Below are 24,216 nucleotides of genomic sequence, written 5' to 3'. Positions count from 1 at the left end.
GAGACATGATTAAAATCACCTAATATAAAGTTCGGAGCCTCCAGTGAGATCTCTGTACAATATCAAATACAGCGCGGGAGGCAGAGTCTGCATTTCCCTTTGCAAGTCAAAGTGAAACTTAGGACACGTTACTAATTTCTCCAAGTCTCCTACTGCTGTGAAGCTCATTTACCTTTTCCCTTCCTCTTAAAACTTGAACCATGAGCTGAACTGTTTGGTGAGCTGTTCAAGCCTCAGGAAGGACACAAGACCGTTCAACAAGTGGTGAGGGAGGAGGTTTCCACATACAAGGCAATGGAATGCTTTTCAGTGGACTAACCCACTTGAATGGTGGAAAGCCCATGAACCCACCTACCCCCTCGCTAAATTAGTCCTACCTTGCTGTGCCCGCAACCTGTTCCTAGTTATGTATAATGTGAGCAGTCTGCAATTTTTTTTGTAGGTTTTGATGTTTTACTTTTGTTGCACATTAGAAAAAAGACAAAAGCAGCAATATAAAAATGAGACTTTTCAATGGTAGGGGAACATTTGACTGTCCTAAATATTTTTTTAACGGTTCATTCTGTACCCGGAGCATTGAAAGGGGTTTACCTTAGTGCCTCTGAAGTTAAATTCCTGAAGATCAAAATCATGCATATTGGCTGTAATGGCCTATTTTCTTGAAGATCTTGTTGATGAGATTGACAAGGTATTTTGTTATGCTGTATTTCCACATTTTCTTTTTGTAAAAAGATGGCACTAAAAATTGTTTGACTTCACGTAAGCCTACATTTTAGACAACTGTGTTAGCTGTGTTCTTTGCATTTCACTGACTATTCTTTTTGACCAAAACAGGGTTGGATTGTTTAATTACAGGCCTACAGCAAACTGTTCAGCTGCACTGTTCCATTGTGTCTGCAAAAGGGACAGATATGTGCAATTCCTTTTCGTGTTTTGGTTTTAATCAAGGGGCAGCTTGTTTTGTTTTTTCAAATCTCAGGGCATTTACAATACCCATTTTAACACTTTATTTTACTGAATGTAAGGAGAGAATTTGAATTCTGAATTCAGAATTCTGTCTAGGGTTTAATTATAAATATAATTCAATGCCTTTATCGTCATTATACATATGTACAATGAAATTAAGAGCCAACTCTCTTGTGGTGCATAGTGCAAAACAGTTTAAAAGAAAAGTGTAAATACATATACAGTATAAAAACAAGCATGTCAACCAACCAAAAATGGCAGAGATTAATATACTACACTTAGATCCTGGCTGAACATTGAGGATATATGTTAGCCTTAATATATATCCTTATTTGAGGTATTGTGACTATAATGTGTTCAGTACCCATATTGCACTTGGATAAAACATGCTGTTAAATATGGAGGTTCGGGCCTGGATGAATCTGTACCTCTTCCCTGAGGGCAACAATGAGAACAGGCTGTGTACCCTCTCAGTAGCCTCCCCTGGATACCATCAGGACCAGCAGTGTTCGACAGGTTCACACTCTGGAATACCTTCCTGACCTCCTCCATGCTCACAGTGAGGGCCAGGTTGCTAGCAGGTAATGGCATAGGGGTACTCTCCTCGCTAACTTCAAACCTAGCAAAGAACTGATTTAGCTCAGATATGAGTCTGATACTCATAGGACACTAGTTCTGCAACTATCGATTATTTTTGTAATCTATCAATCTATCGATTATTTTCCTTGATTTGATTAAAGGATTATTTGAATAGGCAAACAAAGAGTAAAAATGTGTAAAAGACATGATGACTTTTTTTTTTTTTTTTTTTTAATAGAGCTTTCATTGATCCTGTGCTGTCTTTTTCTGCTGTTGCTTGGTATGGTAACCTGGCTGTGAGGGACAGAACTTCTCTCCAGCAGGTGGTGAAGTGGGCCTGCAGACCTGTGGGTAAGCCCCTGCCTAGTTTGTCTTAGCTGTTCTTCTCACAGCTTTTTAAAATTTTACAAATTCATTAAAAAAATCCCAAAATCAATATTTCTCAATTCTTTGAATAAACGTGGTAGGCCTTGCCCCAAGGAACAGAACACATAACGATAGCATTCGCATCTGGTATGAGCCTGCAAGCCCTACTTTCTTTGGATTCACTCCATAGCAATGCTAGCTAATGTTGCTAAGTACGTTGCTAACTATTTACTGTTATAATTATAATAATAGCCCGAGCCTAGATGGCAAAATACTGAAATGAAAATGTAAATATATTACTTTAGCACACGCAAAGGGATTTATTAAACCCGTAAGCAATTTCACTCATAGAAATTGTATCTATATTGAACATGTCTCAGAAGTAGGTGCAAACTGTTTGTATGTGTAATTGCACACACATGGCTGTGGTTAGGAGACACTGAAATGATGAAACAAGATGCAGAGATTGCATTTTTCACCCTGGTGTGAACATTTTTGGAGTGATAGAAGAAAAAAATTGAGACATATGCCCCACCCACTCACCCACCCACTTTACGGGACTCTTTTCCACTCCTGATGATTGTGATTAAAAATACACACTGACATAGGGCCACTAGGGTGGTCCAACAATCATGGTAAAAAATAAAGTTTCAGATAACCTCAATTAGAACCCCGCATTAGGTTTTGGCATTCAAAAGATGATTTAGGAAAAAAAATGGAAGAAAAACGAGATGTTTTAGAGGTTGCGCAAAGCCCCTACATCAGAGCATGGTTTGAAGCCCCATCACCAGCGAAAGCCCCTGCAAATGATTTGGCATTCCTTAAAAAGCCTGTCACAGTATGAAAATTCAGTTGTCAAGAAAGCAGCCTTAACAGCTTTTGGCCGACATCTTTGGTACTTGAGTGAAGAATTGGTTGGCCTGGCATTCTTCGACTCCAGTGTGACACAAGAGCAGAAGCAGCTGATGGCTCATAACATTGTGGAAAATGAAGGTTCAGAGGTTCCACTAAGGCATTGTGATGCCCTTAATCAAGCAGATTATGAAGGGAAGCAGATCAGTGATTTTGTCACCACCAGCACGATGCGTTTCTTTGAAACTTTGGATCTGCCACAAGCATTCTTAAGAATTCCTCCAGAAGACTGGGCTGATGATAAAGACTTTCAGAAGGCTGCTAAAATTATGCATTCCCGAAAAGTTGTCAATGATGTTGCTGAAAGAGGGATGAAGCTTATTCAAGACTTATACTGTAGCCTAACAAAAAATGAAGATCAGAAACAGTACTTGCTCCAAGTTGTCAAAGAACACAGGAACATTTTTTGTAATTTCAATAAAGCAACAGTGGTTGCTGGACTTTCTAAGTAACATTTTTATGCGAGTTGCAGTTTGATTTTGAGAATAAAATTACAAATTATTCTAATATGCCTTATTCATTTGGCTAGTTCTGCTATAGAATATAGAGCAGTGGTTCTTAACCTGGGTTCGATCGAACCCTAGGGGTTCGGTGAGTCAGTCTCAGGGGTTCGGTGGAGGTCAAGACACACACTCGACAACAGCAGAAGTCACACTGATTTGCAGTAAATACTCATTATTATTGTAGTCTGATGGAAATTAGGTGATGGGTGTGTGTTAAAATGTTAAAAATGATAAATAGCAAAAATACAATAAGTTCATTATTGGAATACATAAGGTTAAAAATTAAAACCATTTCAGTGTGGTAGTATTAAAAAAGGTCATGTCTTTGTGAAAAGGTATGGAATTAGTTGTGAGTTCATGCACTGTATTGGTTTTGTTCTTTGAACACAGTGATGTTAATGCACGGTTCATTTTGTGCACCAGTAAAACATATACCTGTGTCTTGAATTTGAAAAAAATCATATTTTATTTTCTAATAAAGAAGGGTTCGGTGAATGCGCATATGAAACTGGTGGGGTTCAGTACCTCCAACAAGGTTAAGAACCACTGATATAGAGCAATCTTCACGTGTCTTGTGCAACCTCTAAATATTAATTAATTTGCATAAAATTTGGACCAAAGTAATTTGGCCAGATATGGAACCAAATGCAGGGTTCTAATCCAGAGAATCTTAAAAAAAAAAATTTTGGACCACCCTAAGGGCCACAGTGTGACAAAATTATGTGCACCTGACAGTCATTCAATTCAATGAACCCCACGACGCTCTCTCTCCCCCCCCGCCCCCTAAATGAACAATAAAATAAATGAATGCATGAATCATGCAATACCTTCTGTCAAAACTCCTCCAATGTTACTTTTCAGTGCGTCTGGATCATTCAGCGCACTGTTACCATTAGTGCTGGCGTATCCCAGAGCAGTTTAGCGCACGCAAAATCCTCATTTAAATAGGGCAGTCTGCAAGACTTTGCACCTGTTTACATTTGCAGAAGCAATCTTAGTAAATCACCCACAAACCGCGGTTCAGCCCCACACGCAAAATTCTAGATTGCGCATGCAACTTACTACATGCAAATTGGGATCTTAGTAGATCCGGCCCATAGTTTCAGAGAAACTGAATTCAGTTTCATGATCTTACATTCAGTTTCAAGTTTATTGGACTTAATTTCAAAACTAATAAATTAAATTTCAAATTATGCAATTCAGATTCAGTTTTTATGATTCAAATTCAGTTTCTGATGGCACATATTTCAGCCAATACTAACATACAACTTAAAAAAATAAAACCAAATATTTTTCATGTTTATGTGAAATCTTCAAAGTTTAAAGGAGTCAGTGATGGTTCCAATTTGAGACACTGCTCATTTCCTGGAGAAGCAGCAGCATTCCAGGTATGCATGTCCAGTTTGCATTGTTTGGTCTCTGAGAACATGGCAGAAGGCATCCGCACCGACAGCGCTCCAGAGACTTTTCCCCCACTAAAAGGACAAAGTTAGAAGTCTGGACATTTTTTAGATTTTTAAAAGGATGCTGAGGTGAATCTGATTGAAGATGGTCTACCTGTTTGCAAAAAATGCAGAAAAAAAAAGTCTCTGCGAAGGGGGGCAGCACTTCAAATTTGATGAGCCATCTCCATGACCACCATTCACAACAATATTAAATATTTTAATGTTTCTGACAACAGAAAGTACATTGTGCATATTATTATTTTATTTTATTTTTTCTTTTCAAAATAAAACTTGGTTAAATTATTTCAGTCTGTATATAGGTACTTTCTGAACATTTTGAGCACAATTCAACAACACTGCGATAACAATAACTGTAATAATTTTAGTCACAATAACCGTGAAATGAAATTTTCATACTGTTACATTTCATGTTCCACTGAATAAAAGTGAGCATATAGACATTTTCTGCCTTTTTGTCCTCATCTCTTCTAAGCTATGCTCTATGTTGTTTGTGTTAATCCTGGCATCATGTACGTCACAATAAGCATCCGTGTGAAACACAACAGTGGAACCAATATTTAGCAGCAGTGAAATTAAGGAAATGAAGCTTCAATTTAGGGAAATTTTCATTTGATACTTTTTTAATCGATTTGAGATGATTAACCAGCTCTATCAGACATACTTCAGGGATGAGTAACAATCTAAGCTAAACATTTAAAGCAAACATGAGTCTATCTAAAACTAATTGCCAAAGAGCACTTCAAACCACATTACAGAGAGTACTTACATCCATTTCTCCCTGGTCGATCACGTAGAAGTTATCTCCCTCATCACCTGGAACAGAGGGCATGGACATGTCCAAATATGGTTACACAGGCAGAGACAAACACAACAAATGAAAGTTACGTATGTAACTACGGTTCTATGAATCCCGGATGACCGCCAGAGGCAGTGCTTTAAGCACTGAATGATCATTCTTGAGCATGTGCAGGTCGAGTATTAATGACAATAAAGTCACCTGCGACCTCCCAGTAGCTCACGTGAGTCTATGTAGTCATGTGACACCGGAACCTCAGTCCCTTAATCTTCTTGCGAGAGCACGAGGATTCTGAGGGACCAAGCGCTCTGGCAGTCTTCCGGGATTCATAGAACCATAGTTACATACATAACTTTTGTTCTACTTCATCCCTACTGACCAGCAGAGGTGGTGCTTTAAGCACTGGATGATGTATATCAACAAGGTCACGAGGAATCTGCAAAACCCCTGACAACAACTGCTACAACAATACCCACCTTAGTGAGATGTAGAAGGTTGCTGCCGAAGGATTCCTTGTAGCGGATGGGGTGTGGTTACATTCACCCTGTAGAACCTTGCAAAGGTGTTTGGAGAAGACCAGGAGGCTGCCCTGCATATAACGTCCAGTGGCACTCCATTCATGGCAGCCCATGAGGTTGATAGGCTCCTTGTTGAGTGGCACTTGACTCCAGCAGGCAGAGGTTGACCTGGCAAGGTAGGCTTTAGGAATCATGTCCACAATCCAGTGGGCAAAGAGGTTGCTTAGAAAGAGCCTGACCTTTCCATGCGCCAGCATAGCAAATGAACAGCTGTGGAAGTGATGTATGCCTCCAGAGCACAGACAGGGCACAGAGGCTCAAAGGGGGCCCCGGTGTCAAAATGGGCAAGCTGGAGTGGCTGGGTGTGACCTGCCATTGATGCCACCTTAGGAATAAATGGCGCATCAGTCCACAGTGTAACACCTGAGCCATCAGGGTTCCACTGGCAACATGACTCACATATGGAGAGGGCTTGTAGTTCTCCCACACGTTTTGCAGAAGCCATTGCCATAAGGAATGCGGTCTTCAGTGAAAGCCATTTGAGGTCCACCCCCACTAGGGGCTCAGATGGGGGGGACCGAAGGGCCTCAAGCACCAGAGAAAGGTCCCATGACGGTGCCACAGGGCATATGGGTGGATGCAAATGCCCAGCACCCCTCAAGAACTGTGAAATTTCTTTGTCACGGCACACCGAATGACCGTTCATCCCTACATACCAGCAGGAAATGGCAGCCATATAAACCTTCAATGTGGATGGAGACTGCCCTTGATTCAGCAATTCCTGAAGGAAAGCCAGTATGTCAGGGACTGAACAATGCACTGGGTCCTGTCCTTTGCCATGGCACCATTTCTCAAAAACTGCCCATTTGTTAGCATACATAGCACGTGTGGATGGTGCCCGTGCATTAGCCATTGTGCGCCTTACCTCCTCATCATATCAGGAGAAGGAGGAGTCAGGCCTTGCAGTGGCCAAACCCAGAGTTGGAGGCGATCCAGGTTGGGGTGGAGAATTCAGCCCACCAGCTGGGACAGGAGATTCCTCCTGGAGGGAAAGCACATCGGTAGGCCAGAGCAAAGCCTGCACAACAGAGGAAACCAAGTCCTCGCCGGCCAAAAGGGGGCCACCTAAAGGACCCTGTGCCCCTCCTGAAGGACCCTGAGGAGAGTCTGAATAATCAGGGCGAACGGAGGAAAAGTGTAGAGGAGAATGTGGGGCCAATCGTGTGCTAGTGCATCGCAGCCCAAAGGACTGGCGCCGTCTGTCAGGGAGAACCAAAGGGGACAGTGAACTGCTTCTCTGGAGGCAAAGAGGTCCACTTCTGCTCTGCCAAAGGCCCTCCAAATGCAATCGACCACCTTGGGGTGAAGCTTCCACTCCCCCGGAAGCGGCTTCTGATGTAACAGAAAATCTGCAGGCATGTTGTGTGGTCCTGGGATGTGGGCTGCCTGGAGGTTGGTAAAGTGTGGAGCCACCCAGGTCAGGAGCTGCTGAGTTAAGCGCAACAGCTTCCTTGACCTGGTGCTACCCTGGTGATTGATGTGAAATACAACAGCAGTGTTGTCCGATCTCACCAGCACATGCCTGCCTCGCAAGCCTGGAAGGAAGTACTGGAGAGCCAGGTACACAGTCAGTAATTCAAGGACACTGATGTGTTCCCTGCTCTGCAGTAGGGACTATGTCCCTTGGGACATCCGCCCCTGCCAGGTCACACCCCAACCCGTGGAGGATGCATCTGTATGCATCATGTCCCTGCATGATGGGAGGGAGCCAAGTGGGACCCCTGTCATGATATGTGAATATGTCCCTCCACTGGGACAGGGACCGGATGCACTGAGGTGGGACACAAAGTTTTCTGTGTCTGTGTGCATGCCGTGCAGGGTCCAATCCCAGGCTGTTTAACCACATCTGAAGTGGTTGCAGTGAAAGCAGCCCTAGGGGCACCACACTGGATGCGGCCGTGAGCTTGCCCAGAAGGCGCAGATACAGCACAAAAGGCGGAGCCCTGCGAGAATGCTGGGAGCAGGTCCAAAATACCGCTGACCCGCTGGGGTAAGGGGCAAACAGTCATTGAAACTGAACGCAGGGCAATGTGAAGAAAGACTGTTTCCCATGAAGGAGTGAGATTGCTCTTCTCCATATTCACCCGCAGGACCAGGCGGCCTGCATGGTCAAGCACCATCTGAATGTCCCGGACAACTTGGTCGCAGGTTGCTGCACAGATAAGCCAGTCGTCTAGGTAAGGCAGAATTCTCAACCCCTGTGCCTGCAGTGGGGAAAGGGCTGCTGCCACACACCAGCTGAACACCCTGGGAGACAGTGAGAGCCCGAATGGGAGGACCCTGAAGTGAAAGTGCTTCCCCTGGAACGCAAAGCGAAGAAACCGCCAATGATATGATGCAATGGGGACATGGAAATATGCATCTTTCAGGTCGACTGACGTGAACCAGTCCCCCAGGGAAATTGCTTGCAACACTTCCCTGGTGGCTAGCATGTGCAACCTTTAAAAACACATTCAGGCCTCTGAGATCTAGAACTGGACATAGATCTCTGGTTTTCTTTGGGACCAGAAAATACTTGAAATAAAAGCCCCCTGGATCCAGCAGGGGGTCCACAGGCACTATTGCAACCTTGGCCAGCAAGGTGCAAATCTCTTGGTTCAGCGCCCGTGCTTTCGTCGGATCACAGATGACTGTCATTCTGACCAGACCAGGGACAGGGGGCTGGCGTCGAAACTGAAGATGGTATCCCCGGGACAAGGTTGATAGCACCCAGCAATCTGGGACATGGGCAGCCCAGTTGCTGAGCTGTCCCGGAGAAAAACATCCAACTACCGGCCCTGTTGCATCATCTGCGGGCCCCCTGGCCTCCTGAGGGCCTGGGAGGATGCCGACCAGGCTGAGTGACCCTAAACAGACATGAAGTCCGAAATCCAGCCTCTTCACCATGGTTTTGAGCTGTTCTCGCAGCCGGCCTATGGGGCTCAACAAATGGAGCAGATGGCAGTGAGTACCTCCGTTACAGAGCTGCAACTGCACCAGCCAGACCCGGTGCCGAGTCTGGACCAGTGTAGAGAGCATGCGTCGATGCTCTCTTGTCATGAGAGCAAACGCCTGTAGGGACACATCCACCAAGCTCTGCATTGACTGATCCACTGACACTGACTCCAAGGAGGAAGATAGGCCCACATCAAATGGGAGAGAGAGTTTCCAATCCAGCCCATACGGGCTCCCGAGTCGTAGGCCCTGCAGAGCAGGTTGTCTGTGACATGACACTGTGGTCGTGGACAATGAGCATTAGACTTCAGAGCCTTGTCAGGAGGGACAATAAGAGACGCAATGCCTGGTTCCACTGCTGGGATATGACTCAAGCCAAACTTGGACGCTTCCTGCATGGCAGCCAGGACCCTGCCATCAGTTGTCAGCCGTGAAAACGCCTTCGTATCTGTCCAGCAGGCATGTAATTCCTTCACATATTCCTCTGAGGAAGGGACTACCAAGGCCACCTTAGTATTATGGCACTGGAAGAAAGCGCTAGAAGGAGCAGGTCGGGCCTGCGGAGCATCCAGCTGCAAGCGGGCGAGAGCTGTCCTGATAGCTGCTGTCACAGACTCCTCTCTGCCTCCCTGAGAGCAGATGGAGGCACTGGAGTCAGAACCAGAAGTCTGAGAGCTCAACACTGGGAAGCCCTCACAGAAGTGGGCACCAGAAGCTGCGACTGAAATAGCATCTTCATCCCGGGCTGAGGCTGCATCCCGCTCAGGGGCAGGAGCTATACTGCGGCCAGCATCTGCCTGGAAGGACTGGAGGAGGGCTTTCATTTGGGCCAACTCGGATGTGAGTTGATCCATCCGTGTGGACAACCCCACAGTGTTGTCCCATCTGGCTCTTTTCTTGGACAGCGAATGTGCCTGTGCAGCTGAGCGTTTCAGGAATGACGACTGTCCTGGCGGCCACTGGCTTGGCTGCATAGTGACTGTGCAACAGAATACGTCCGAGTGGCAACGGAGCTATAAGGTAACAAAACAAACTTACCAGTTGCCGATCTGGTGTAAAATGGATTCAGCTTGCGCAGCCCCTGGAGGGTGAGACTCACCCGGAGCTCCGACCGTAAAAGCCAGTCACGAGACTACCAGCAGCAAACCATGAGAAAAGCAGTGGTATGTACACAAGAGCTAACAGCTTTAGCACAACCACTAGAATGCACTCAGTAAAACCTGCTCGTGAGAAGAAAAAAGGGACTGAGGTTCCGGTGTCACATGACTATACAGACTCACGTGAGCCACCGGGAGGTCACAAGTGACTTTGTTGTCATTAATACTTGACCTGCGCATGCGCAAGAATGATCATTCAGTGCTTAAAGCACCGCCAGTAGGCATGAAACAGAAATACAATGGTGTGTAAATCCTGCTGGACTCACCTTGTTGGATGACTGTTTCTCCTGCAATGTAGTTGACAGAAAACATTGCATCAAAGATGTCACTGTACAGGGAGAGGAAAAAAGAAAAAAAAAAGACAGCTGAATATGAAGATGCATTATGTATGACAGTTAAACTACTGAATGAAGACTTTTTATGTGTATATATTTATTCATTTATATATATATATATATATATATATATATATATATATATATACACACACATACACTCAGATACACACGGTGTCCCAAAAAATTTATACACACTTTAAATAATTGTTAAATAGGTGTTTATTAAAATTCATTTAATTTTCAAAATGTAATAGAATTTACAAACACACCACACACCACTAGACTTTTTTTATGGGGATACATATAGACAAAGTCTACGTTATGAGACCTGCAACAGTCGCTGAATTGAGAGCAGCAGAACATGAATGCACACAAATACCAAGGGAATTGTTTCGTGATGAGTGCGATTCCATTGCTTTGCACTGTCAGCAGTGTCTGGACCAGAACAGACTTAAGTTTGAGAACAAGCAACAACAATAAAATGGTGTTTGTAAATTCTACTACATTTTGAAAATTAAATGAATTTTAATAACCACCTACTTCAGAATTATTTAAAGTGTGTATACATTTTTTGGGACACCCTGTATACAAATATATATATATATATATATATATATATATATATATATATATATATATATATATACACATATATATATATATATATAAATAGATATATGGATAATAACATCTTCACCTCCTCTCATTATCGTCTAAATGTGCAAACAATACGTTTTTCTCCATGGCTTTTGCCAGGGCAGCCATGGTCTTATAGTCTTTGGGGATGACCTGTGGATCAAAAGACTAGTTTAAAATTCACATTCAGGTGCATTTCAGGGAACATTTAGTTGTGAGACTACCATGTACATAAATGCAGTAAGAAGGGTTGGGAGTAGGGGTTTGCGATATGACAATATTAAATCGTGAGGATTAGAAGAAGGGGGGGGTGCATGTACCCCACAATGAGTACGCACAGTGACAGTGAAACTTAAAGCTGCAGTATGTAGGAATTATGTTAAAAGTAATCATAAAATGGTCCAGATATGTCATCAGACATTAAGGAATCATGTTCATTTGAAGTACTGATATAACTGACAGCAGCAGTCCAGCCAGAATATCCGTATTTGAAAAGCTCAGTGTCAGACCTGAAATGATGTTTATGTTTACATTGTGTGTTTTGGTCTGAGGCTCCGCCCATCGCCTATCGCCCAATCACAGAGTCAGGAGCGTTTGGGCATCGAGGTTGCCGTTTACCAGTGAGCTGCAGCTCTGTCCGCAATGTCTGACATTACAAAGCCTAAAAAGCCTCGTTATGATTCCCAAACAAGTCATGACAAGATCAGAAACAAAACAAGGATATGTATAGGAGATGCTTTTGAAAGATGGAGACGACTGAAAGCGGAGAAGAATTTGAAGACCGACGCCGAAGTCGCTAATTTTCTCCTGGACAGGTAAGATTCAGCTACGTTTGGCTAACTCTATTCTACTTACTGTAATCACGGATATTTCAATTATTCTCTACAGTCAATAACGTTATGCATGTTCGTTCATAGTAGCTAGCCCGTATGCAGTTGGGTCATAATATTGACCGGGTAATAGACTGTTTGAGAAACGAAAACGGTGACTCGTTATCGCTAACTTTAGGAATGCATTATGCTAAGACGCTGTTAGCACAACATGGCAATATGAAACGTAATTTATGCAATACATCGGTTAAATAAGTCCTCTCTCTGTCTTTACGCATAGTATAGTGTCCCGTATAGCAAAAACAATGGGCGCATACCGAGGCATTGGAATGGATTCTGTGGCGGCTGGCCCAAGGCATGTAGCCGGGCTAACAGTAGCACTAAGCCGCAGCAGCTGCCCTGAGAGCCGCGGTGAACCCATGCTAGTGTGCTCGCTGTTTGTCCCGTTGAACTTGTTTGACTATTCACGCCGAAGAGTGAAGAGCAAGCTGACCAATATGACCACTGCTAACGTTTTTTATTTGTCAGTAGCCTCGAGATTGAACTGAATAAGTTACTATCCTGCAACAGCCAACCACTTGTATTACTGAAACTGGACACGGCTTAATTTACCCCGCGATATCTCTGTGGCAAATGTGTTGGCTGTTATATATTTGTTATGTATGATAAAATGTTTCTCTCTTCAGCTATGATGGTCCCAGCACCTCAACCCCCAGTAAGAGGCAGAGAAAGTGGAAGAAGCACCCCTTGACTGTGCCCTCACTTTCCAGTATTGGATGTCCATCATCTGAAACACTTTCAAATCGGTAAGTGGTCAGTGTCACATAGTTTTCATTTCCATTTTATGTATGGAAACATTTCCAGTGTTCCAACACACCTACACTATCTGTAGAGAGGACCAGCTGCCTGTGATGGAAAGACTGGAAAATCCTGAGAGCACCATGGATGCCACTGAGGTTCTAGAGGAAAGGTAGATAAAGCATCTCAAGCTTCCTCATTTACTTAAAAATGAGAAATGACATTGAACATGTACTTATTTACACCAATCCATAGTGTGACAGCCAAATTGTTTTCTTTTAGTCTATAAAACATGAGCATCCAGGATGCTCATGTTCAGGATCATGTTCATATCCAGGATCCTTTTTATGTTATGTGATACTGATTTGGTAAATGCTTTAAATAACATTAACGAGGTATAACATTTCACAAGGTAATTCATTTTAAATTATTTTGAATAAAGAGATTATTACTATGTTCTAGAAAGTCATTGCTTTCCTTTACTCATTTTTGACAGGCTTTTTGAAATTTTTGTTCTTTTATGTTTGATGTGGGCATTCCATGAAAATTTGTTATCAGTTATTACTCCAAAGAATTCATTTTCCGTTACACTTGGTAATTTTACACTGTCTATTTTTCTTTGTAATTCTGGGTTACTTTTATGATTACCAAATATCAATACTTTTGTTTTACTTACGTTTAGAATTAACTTATTGTTATCCATTCATTTTTTTATTTTATTAAGTTCTCAATTTACTGTACTCCCGAGCACAGTAAATGTACTTACAAAGACCATCATCAGCACTGGAGTACGTACTATGTGCATACTTGTTTTTGTCTGTACATAATATTTATAAATTATTTGTAGGAGTTGTGGCTTGGACTTCTACATCATGTCACAAATGAACACAAGTGGGTACTGGGAGGCTGCCAGCATGCAGACTTGGAATCTGGTGGAAGTCAACAGTGGCTTGTGAGAGACTCCATGGCACATGAGGCCCTGAAGAGCATCATTAGAAACAAGCGGTGGCTTAACGAGGTCCACAAATACCTGAACTTTAGGTAATGTGATGTTTTTTTTCTAATAAGTACATACTTCTGGTAGAAAGTGATTTTAAAAATCCCCCAAAATGTCAATTTTCCCCCACCACCCACAGGTCCACTGGTGATCTGGGGTCCTTCCAGAATCACATTTTAATGTATGCCAACAAGCGTACAGCATTTAGCCCTCCTGTCTTTGAGGCCAGGATGCTCCTTGCAGCGATGGACTATAATTATCACAAGGACCGCTCTGAGTTTTGCAAATCAGATGGAAGCAAACTGTAAGTCACTTACTCATTTGTAAATGCTACTGTTTGCAACATGTACCAGATTACATCCGCATTAAAATACTATAAAACATGGCCCTTGGAATGTAAATGTCTTCTTCACTCCCCTCTCTGCATCTAACTATTTCAGGTATAAGAGACTGTATAACAAAACTGCACACAGGTATATGCTGTACACTGTGAAGGCATCTAAGACGTATGGCTACATCCCACAACTGCAAACTATGATTCTTCGGAAGAGAATAGCTGGGAAGGGGATACCCAGACGAAGGACACTTCGACCTGATGATCCCAGAAGGTACGGCCTGCTTCCCCCTGTGCCGGCACCAACCATCGAGGAACTCCAGCACACCCACGTCAAGAGAGGTCTTGGTAGGTATAATTCCAGTGTATTTCTTTTTCACCTTGGGCTACACGCCACACTCCAAGTTAAATATCATGCATAATACAACTAAAGTTGATATACACTGTTTTTTTGGTTTCTCTCCTCAGTTCCAGCATTCCAGACTGAGGACCAGTGAAGCCCAGTTTACAGAGCCTCGCAACCTTGACCTTAGTCGTCATGTTGCATTTAGTGTCACAAGCTGCTTCTCACCACTTTGAGACTAAAAAGATTGTAAAGTACAAAGGAACTTAGTCAAGTTATCTATTTATATGTTTAATAAACCTTTACCACTATACCATACTTTGTTTTGGTATTGGTCCTCTACATACTGATTGTTGCATTCCTAATATGCCATCTTATGGAAAAAGGGATAACACTGTTATTCTGAATAAACTTTTTTATTGAAAAAAGGAGAACGGTTCATTACAAACTTAAATCTAAAACAACCATATATACAGTAATAAATAACTGAAAGTAAACAGTTTACAGTAAATCAAAATAAATAGTGGTTACAAAGCCTGAGTTTGATTAAATGGTGGGTACAAAGCCTGTGTACTGGCCCTGTGGGTCAGGGTATTTGTCCCTTACTCTCCATACACAGCAGCTGGGAATAACACGGCGGTTACCCTGACCCAGTGCCCCATTCTGCCAAAAGATATATTGCCGATAGGCAGCATACCTGAATTGTCTATTATCATCCCCTGGCTCTCTAGGTTCACCTACAACCAACACATCATTTCTGTACTGTCTGTGGAGACGCAAATAACCATCTTCCAAACAGTACAGTTCAAAGTGCGGCAGTTTGCTGATGCAGTGGTCAGGCCCCTGGCCACAGCACTTTCTTTCAGTGTCTGTAGCCATTTCCCTGCAATTTCCACAGGTGCACCATGGAAGAGCAGCAGCAGGTGGGAGAGTGGGTGTGCCTTGGAGTGAAATTAGGGCATCGAAAACTAATCCAGGTTCCCAGGCGAAGAGCTGGGTTGTTAATTGTCATAGCTCCAACCTCACTCATCTGCTGAATGAGCGCCTAAGTAAACACACCACAAAAAGCATTTTGGCATTTCAATTTGGTTAAAAGTAAAAAAAGATGATGACATTTTAAATCAGATAAGGTTTTACTTTAAGCCATGAAGTTACTGCAGTCTAACAAATGTTTTGCATACTCTTGTAAAATCTCAGGAGAAAAGCATACCTCTGTCTGTATCGTCCTCTCATTTTGGAGAACCTGAATTCTGTCCTCCTCTACTGCATCTCTGCCTCCTCTCCTTCTCCTCCGTCTTCCTCCACCTCCAGTGCTGGGACCTGCATTATTTCCTCCTCTTGCGCCTCTCTGGCCTCTACCACCTGAAACAGGACCTGCACTTTGTCTTCCTACTCTTTGGACGCTGCCACCTGGTCCATCTCCTCCCCCTGGTCTCTCTCCTCCTTCTCGCTGCTCTGTGTGTCCTGCATCAATGCTTGCACGCTCTCTTCCTCTTGTCCTTCTCCCTTTTGCTTTTCTTTTCCTTGGTCTGTGCCTCCTCTCTCCTACCCAGCTCTCATCAGCCTCACTCAGGACAATGGGCACCTCATAACTGAGGTCTGCATCAGGCTGAAACAAGTGAGAATAGTACAAGTGTTACCCCGAAATAAACATTAAATAACCTTATCTGTTCAGTTTGTCAATACTCTGTGCATTTTCCACCTATTGGGCTATGCAGCAACCTAGCATTATTTTAGAAGCACAAAGTGGAATTCCACGGAAAATGACGTTTTTGTCACGTCCATAATGCCAATGAAACGCCATGGTAAAATAGAACAGAATCTTTATCACATTACACTGACAAGCTCAGATTGTGCAAAAAATGTTGTAGATATAATAAAAAATAAAAATAGACATCTTTAATATAAATAATAGTAAAAAATAACAATAGTAAAAATACAATATGCATGGAAAGATAGAAATGGAAGAAAAATAGCGTTCCCTGACTGTGTGGTTTTTTTTGGGGGGGGGGGGGGGCTGGCGTTCCATGATCGTCGGACCGGTGGGGGGTAGCGGTCCCATACTGTACTTGCTATATGAGCTCCCCGGGTAATACATGGATCTGACGAATTTGTCATGTTTAAACCCGCTCCCCCCAACGGCGCCCCAGATCATTCACGTTATGGACGTGACAGTAAAAGAAAGTTCATTTTGCATGGAAATGCCCCTCGACTTTTGGATGCTATTCTGCCATGGTGGTAGGTAAGGTAAGCTAAAAGCCTGATGCTTCCGTACATTGTCAACAAGGAATTGTCTATGCTAGCCCGTGCATTTATGCTAAATGCACTTCTGAAAAGCTTTACATTGCACTGTTAGCCTAATGAAGACATTTAGCAGGGTAATGAAAACAATCCATGTTTCAACAGGAGTGAGCTATTGCAGTACTTATCTTTACAATTCTTTGGCTTATCGCCATTAGTCAATTTTTACTTTACATAATTACTTCGCAAACCATCATGAATGAAGCATACATATTATTAGCAGACGATAAACTTACAGTGTAGGACTCGCCGCTGGCCATGGTAGCTCCTTATAGTGGACGCTGAAGCAGGATCTGGCAACCCGTTGTCGAGGGGGAGGGGGAGGGGGTACCACGCTTGTCAGTATTTACAAAGTGATTGCAGTACCACTTTTGGCCACAATCCTACATACTGCAGCTTTAAAATGGCAGGGCAAGTCTATCATAACTAAAGACTTGACCCCCACAGAGTCAGGCATACTCGACTCCATGGACGTCCACGCACATCAGCCTGGTTTTTAAAGTGAAATTGGTACGCTCGACTATGAAACCTCAGCCGTCTGGGGACAGTGCACACGGAGTCCATGCCGCTCACAGTACGCGCATAGTATACCCGACGTGAGTCCTCCACGCCCTCCACATACAGATCCATGATGTGAAGAACGTGACGTCTTCTCATCACGTTCTTCTAGAATAACATATGTCAACACTACAGTCCTGTTCAATCAGCTGAAGAGACAGCATTCCAAACAGTATGAGAGTCAAACTGAATTAAAGCCGCAAGCGGCATCTAAAGGCCCTCGCCAAAGGCACGTCCGGTAGAAGTATGTCCATCGTTCAGCAGGTGGCGCTCTAGCACCAAATTTCAATGTGTTCTGATGAATGGGTGTAGCCTGGGAGATTGACAACTGATTCAAATTTGAGGCAAATCTTTGGTTTTATGTCCAAACTAAAGAAATTTTAGTATAAGTAAATCTGTAGGGAGAGGTATGAAGCCAAAATTGAATTTCTTCCTTTGAATGGGTTTAGACCTGCGAGATTTACCACTGAGTCAAATTTGAGCCAAATTGGTGTTCGTATGTTTGAATTAATTCAATTTTCGTGAAGGAAAATTTGTAGGGGGCGCTATTTAGCAAAATGTCATTTTCTTTTGATAAATGGGTGTAGGCCTGGGAGATGGACAACTGATTCAAATCTGAGCCAAATTTGTGTTTGTATGTCTAACGTGAAGTAATTTTTGTAAAGGTAAAATTGTAGGGGGCGCTATAGCACCGAATTTCAAATTTGTCTGATAAATGGGTGTAGGCCTGAGAGATAGACGTCTGAGTCAAATTTGAGCCAAATTCGGTGTTCATATGTCCGAACTGAAGCAATTTTAATAAAAAAAAAAAAAAAAAATTAAAAATTTTTGTTGGGGGCGCTGTAGTGCAAAATTTCAGTTTCTTTTGACAAATAGGTGCAGACCTGGGAGACAGATGTCTGAGTCAAGTTTAAGCCAAATTGGTGTTCGTATGTCCGAACTGATGTCATTTTTGTAAATGTACATTTGTAGGGGGCGCTATAGTGTGAAATTTCAATGTCTTTCAATAAATGGGTGTAGGCCTGGGAGATAGACGTCTGAGTCAAATTTCAGCCAAATCTGTGTTTGTATGTCTGAGCTGAAGCAATTTTTATGATGGCAAATTTTCGACAAAACTTCGCAAAGTTTGTAACCTCGTTGCACAAAAGCGGTGACAACGATTCAAAAAATTCGGCTAACTTTTGATGTCCCACTTCTCTAGATACTGCACACCGATTTTGAGCTCATTTGGCCAAACGGCTTTAGTAGGAGATAGTTAAAATACAACGTCAGCGAAAACGCTGACTCAGCATTTTGGAAATTTCAATCCAATATGGCCGACTAAGGGTTGGTTTAGGGGCGTGGCCATAATAATATTTTTTGTTTGTCTCCTCATGATGAATCTGTGTACCAATTTTCGTGGCTCTACGACAAACTTTATGTTGGTTGAGCTCCCATTGGCGCAATGCATTTCCACTTTTCAAGGGGGCGCTGCCGCAACATTTCTTTACCGACCTCTACGAAACCTATATGTAAATGCAGTTTCTCGCACTTCTGAATTTTAGGCAAAATTTGGTGAGTTTTCGTAAATGTTCAGAGGGTCAAAATTGAGCTCAAAGAGCAGGAGAAAAATCAGAATCTGAGCAAGAACAATATAGCCGTTTCTATGGCAACCACATATGGCCTTATTTGAAAGCTCTCGAGCTCCCTCACATGTCTGTCTCAGTGCCATGAATGTGAAAATGTGTGAGAGTGGCGACAGTGGCGAAAGGCGACCGCGTCACTGGCGATTTCGTCCCCATGCGCCCACTGCAGACTCAATAGGCCCTGCGCCGGCTTTACTCGGCTCGGGCCTAACTAGAAGACACAGAGACACAGCCAGAGGCAAAAGGTAGCATTAAACAAAAGCAAACAACTTTAATATTAATACAAGCATTTAGTAAAGGCACTCTACAGGTACATCTCAAAAAATTTCAAAAAATATTTTCAATATTTGACAACACCAGCAGATGCCATGGCAGACCAAATCAGCACTGACTGTGGAAAGTACAAAGCCCTCTTTTCAGATGAAAGCAAATTTTGCATTTAATTTGGAAATCAAGGTCCCAGAGTCTGGAGGAAGAGTGGAGAGACACAGAATCCATGTTGCTTGAAATCCAGCATGAAGTTTCCACAGTCAGTGATGATTTGGGCTGCCATGGCATCTGCTGGTGTTGGTCCACTGTGTGCGTGGCTTATTAAAAGTTAAACAAAAAACATTTACTACAGATGAACTGTTATGCTTGAGGGCTGTGAAATGTCTATGGACCCTATAGAATAGGACACAGATCTACTATAGCAAAAATTGTGGATGTACTCCACTAGGTGGCACTATAATGGACAAATACACGTTTTTGCCTCTAACTTCCAAAGTTTGAATGACACATTCATAAACTTTACATGTTTGTATTCCTTGGATAGAGCTGAGTCTTCTGACATAGGTCACGCCCACTTCCACTGCATATTTTTCTTTCTAAGTTGCTACATATCGAAAACATACTTTTTCGAACTCCTACTAGGGTTTAAGCCCCATTGGCTTCAAACTTTGCACATACAATCTCCAGAGGCTTCTGATCTAAAGTTATTACAATCAGTTTGCTGCTGTAAAAAATGTGCTAGTTATAAACGAACAATTTTTTTTGCTAGCTAAAAACCACATATTGTTACATATCTTTGTCAAAGTATATGCTATCAACATCAAACTTAACAGACTGGTTTTAGAGGTCAACCAGAGGCTCTGTACGAAATTTGGTACCAATCGGACAATAGCGGGCACTATGAAATGAGAAATATCAAGTCACAAAAAAGTTAGTCTGATTCACACGAAATTCAGTGAGTATGATGTGGGGTCACTCCTGAGACCAGCTGTAAAGTTTGGTAATGATTGGTCAACGTGGGCATAATTTATTACAACAAATCCCAGTCCCACACATTCAGCCTTTTGCATTACTAATGCATCAATCCCATTCCAGTGAATGCAGGGAATACGGCTCAAACTGTTACTGCACCCTAAGGTGTACATGGTAGAGCGCTGACATTTGGAGGGTTGGTCCAGACCCCTGCACGGAACTGAGACGCAAACAATTATATATGTCCACCAGCAGGAGGCGATATAACCAAGGTATATGCATTTGGGTCTATAACTCCCACACTGCATATCGCACATTAAAAAACCTCATATCCTCAGATTCCCTGAAAAGGGTTGAATCACATGGGCTAGATCAGGCAGATTTGGGGTACGACTTTTTTTCCGGCAAAACTGTGAAAACTGGAAAACCTACTTTTCAAACTCCTACTTGGGATTTTGTACAATCTGCGTGAATCTTGGCATGTATGCTCTTCTTACAGACATGATACTAAGTAATCAAAAGAATTTTGTTCAGTCGACAAATGTGAAAATTATTGATGAATAAATTTCTGTAGCTAGCTAAAAAAATGTTAACTATTACATATCTCGGACAAATTAAATGCTATCAACACCAAATATTAGATACTTGGTTGACATGTCACTGTGAGGGTATGAGCCGAATTTGACGAATGTTAGCCGCTATTGGGCGCTGCAAATACGTGAAATTTTTATCTCTGAAACACCTTTACAGATTTCTATGAAATTTGGTGAGTCTGATGTGGGGTCACTCCTGACGTCCGCTGTAAAGTTTGGTAATGATTGGTCAATGTGAGTGTAATCTATTACAACAAATCCCAGTCCCCACACATTCCTCCTTTCACTCTACTGGTGCATTTGTCCCATTACAGTGAATACAGCGGCTCACACGGTGGAATACTAACTACAACTGTAAACCCTTATGAACGGGGGCCCAGCCTCCACCAGCTCAGCCCCAGACCGTTGTCCTTTGGGGCCGACTTCCGTGGGCTCTGTGGAGCCTGGGGTCCGAGTGGGCGGGGAGGCTTGGCCCCCATTCATAACTGCTTGCAGTTCTAGTTATTATTATTATTTGCCTTATTTTTATTCTTCCCTAAAACTGTTACTGCAGCCTAAACCGTACATAGTAGGGTGGTGCAATTTGGAGGGTTGGTCCAGATCCCTGCACGTAACTCAGATGCAAAAATGTACATATATCCACCAACAGGGGGTGCTATAATCAAGGACAATACGTTTTAGTCTATAACTCACACCATATGTTGCACATTCAAAACCCTCATATCCTCAGATTCCCTGAATAGTACTGAATCACATGGGCTAGGCCACGCCCATTTCCGCCATGACTTTTTTCCTCGCAAAATCGCAAAAACTGGAAAACCTACTTTTTCGAATTCCTCCTTGGGATTTTGTCTGATCTGCGTGAATTTTGGCACATACACTCTTCTCATGAACCTGATCCAAAGTTATCACAAGAATTTTGTTCAGTCGAAAAATGTGCAAATTATTAATGAACAAATTTCTGTAGCTAGCTTAAAAAATACTGTTACATATCTCAGTCAAAGTAAATGCTATCAACACCAGATCTTAGACACTTGGTTCTCATGTGACTTTGAGGGTATGAGCCGAATTTGGCGAATGTTGGCCAGTAGGGGGCGCTGCAAATATTGGAAATTCATCTCTCTTAAATGGCTGCACCAATTTCTACGAAATTTGGTGGGTATGACGAAGAGCCCTTACTGAGGCCATATATGGAAGGTGGGTGTGGCTGAACAATGTGGGCGTGGCTTATTAAAAGTTAAACAACAAACATTTACTACAGGTGAACTGCTATGCTGAGGGCTGTGAAATTTATTTGGACCCTATAGAACAGAACACAGATCTACCATAGCAAAATTATGGATGTATTCCACTAGGTGGCGATATAATGGACAAATATGCGTTTTTGCCTCTAACTTCCAAATTTTGAATGACACATTCATAAACTTTACATCTTTATATTCCCTGGATAGAGATGGGTCTTCTGATATAGGCGACGCCCACTTCCACTGCAAATTTTTCTTTCTAAGTCGCTACATATCGAAAACATACTTTTTCGTACTCCTACTAGGGTTTAAGCCCCATTGGCTTCAAACTTTGGACATACAATCTCCAGAGGGTTCTGAGCTAAAGTTATTACAATAGGTTTGCTGCTGTAAAAAACACAGTATTTATAAATTAACAAATTTTTTTGCTAAGTAAAAAACACATATTGTTGCATATCTTTGTCAAAGTATATGCTATCAACACCAAACTCAATAGACTTGTTTTAGAGATCAACCAGAGGCTCTATACCAAATTTGGTGCAAATCAGACAATAGGGGGCGCTATAAAATGAGAAATATGAAGTCACAAAAAGTTGGTCCGATTCACATGAAATTTGGTGGGTATGATGGTGGGGTCACTCCTGAGACTAGCTGTAAAGTTTGGTAATGATTGGTCAACATGGGCGTAATTTATTACAACAAACCCCAGTCCCCACACATTCATCCTTTTGCATTACTAATGCATTGGTCCCATTCCAGTGAATGCAGGGAATACGGCTCATCAAACTGTTACTGCAGCCTAAAGCATACATGGTAGAGCGCTGACATTTGGAGGGTTGGTCAAGACCCCTGCACGGAACTGAGACGCAAGCAATTATATATGTCCACCAGCAGGGGGTGCTATAACCAAAGACAATGCATTTTGGACTATAGCTCCCACACCGTATGTCGCACATTCAAAAACCTCATATCCTCAGATTTCCTGAATATGGTTGAATCACATGGGCGTGGTCAGGCAGATTTGGGGGAGGGCATCTTTTCCGGCAAAATTGCGAAAACTGGAAAACCTCCTTTTTCAAACTCCTCCTTGGGATTTTATCTGATCTGCGTGAATCTTGGCATGTACGCTCTTCTCATAGATATGATACTAAGTTATCAAAATTATTTTTTTTCAGTTGCAAAATGTAAAAAATATTAATGAACAAATTTCTGTAGCTAGCTAAAAAGATGTTAACTATTACATATCTCAGACAAATTAAATGCTAGCAACACCAAATGTTAGATAATTGTTTGACATTACTGCAAAAGTGGAAAATTTATGTCTCTTAAATGGCGAAACCAATTTCTATGAAATGTGGTGAGTATGATGTGGGGTCACTCCTGAGACCAGCTGTAAAGTTTGGTAATGATTGGTCAACATGGGTGTAATTTATTACAACAAATCCCAGTCCCCACACATTCATCCTTTCAAACTGCTGGTGCATTTGTCCCAGTACAGTGAATACAGCGGCTCAGATGGTGGAATACTAACTACAACTGCAAACCCTTATGAACGGGGGCCCAGCCTCCACCAGCTCAGCCCGAGCCCGTCATCCTTCGGGGCTGACTTCTGTGGGCTCCGTGGGGCCTGGGGGCCGAGTGGGCGGGGAGGCTTGGCCCCCATTCATAACTGCTTGCAGTTCTAGTTTTATTTTTATTTTTTTTACTTTTCATGTTTATTGAAAGCTACCTCAAACACCAAGCGCAGTTTAGTTTTTATGTGCAAGAGTGCACTTAATCAGAGTGTTATTTACATTTTAGTATGTTTATGTTCTTAGCACATGTTGGCAAAATTGCACAAACTAAATAAAAAATGTTCTGGAAGACACATCTTTCCCTCTCAGAGAAAGAAGAAAGTCAACTATGGTAAGAACCAAGCAGACCGTGCGTAAATCTACTGGTGGCAAAGCCCCCAGAAGTAGTTGGCCACTAAGGCTGCCTGTAAGAGCGCCCCGGCTGCATCAAGAAGTCTCACCGTTACAGGCCTGGGTCTGTGGCTCTCTGTGAGATTCGTCATTACCAGAAACCCACCAAGCTGCTGATACGCAAGCTGCCCTTCCAGCGTCTGGTCCGTGAAATCG

At 42.6% G+C, this 24,216-nt stretch overlaps 2 protein-coding genes across 5 annotated transcripts in view; both read right to left on the bottom strand.

Annotated features, from left to right (window-relative positions):
* The window catches only part of LOC115424071 (cAMP-dependent protein kinase type I-alpha regulatory subunit-like), a 34,253-nt gene that overhangs the window by 5,018 nt on the left and 5,019 nt on the right, over nt 1-24,216 (bottom strand). For all 4 annotated transcript variants that reach the window (XM_030141172.1, XM_030141174.1, XM_030141175.1 and 1 more), the window contains exons 4-6: nt 11,293-11,384; nt 10,524-10,585; nt 5,559-5,605 (exon numbers count right to left, since the gene is read on the bottom strand). In XM_030141172.1, the coding sequence (XP_029997032.1) occupies nt 5,559-5,605; nt 10,524-10,585; nt 11,293-11,384 (201 nt within the window). The remainder of the gene's footprint in view (nt 1-5,558; nt 5,606-10,523; nt 10,586-11,292; nt 11,385-24,216) is intronic.
* Nucleotides 15,174-17,641, bottom strand: LOC115424073 (twist-related protein 1-like). The gene is made up of 3 exons (XM_030141180.1): nt 17,071-17,641; nt 15,744-16,142; nt 15,174-15,578 (listed from the first exon to the last, which is right to left on the bottom strand). Exons 1-3 carry the CDS (start codon nt 17,092-17,094, stop codon nt 15,396-15,398), a joined length of 606 nt encoding a protein of 201 aa, XP_029997040.1. The 5' UTR covers nt 17,095-17,641; the 3' UTR covers nt 15,174-15,395.

This window comes from Sphaeramia orbicularis, chromosome 8 (genome assembly GCF_902148855.1).
Source record: "Sphaeramia orbicularis chromosome 8, fSphaOr1.1, whole genome shotgun sequence".
In the NCBI taxonomy this organism is placed as follows: Eukaryota; Metazoa; Chordata; class Actinopteri; order Kurtiformes; family Apogonidae; genus Sphaeramia; species Sphaeramia orbicularis.
The sequence above is the reverse complement of the archived record's forward strand: the minus strand, read 5'-3'. Positions and strand labels throughout refer to the sequence as shown.

Coding starts and splice junctions, on each gene's coding strand:
- LOC115424073 (XM_030141180.1), bottom strand. CDS start 17,094: ATGGCCAGCGGCGAGTCCTACACT. Junction 16,143..17,070: donor CCAGCGGCGAGTCCTACACT/GTAAGTTTATCG, acceptor CACTTGTTTCAG/CCTGATGCAGACCTCAGTTA. Junction 15,579..15,743: donor AGAGGACGATACAGACAGAG/GTATGCTTTTCT, acceptor GTGTTTACTTAG/GCGCTCATTCAGCAGATGAG.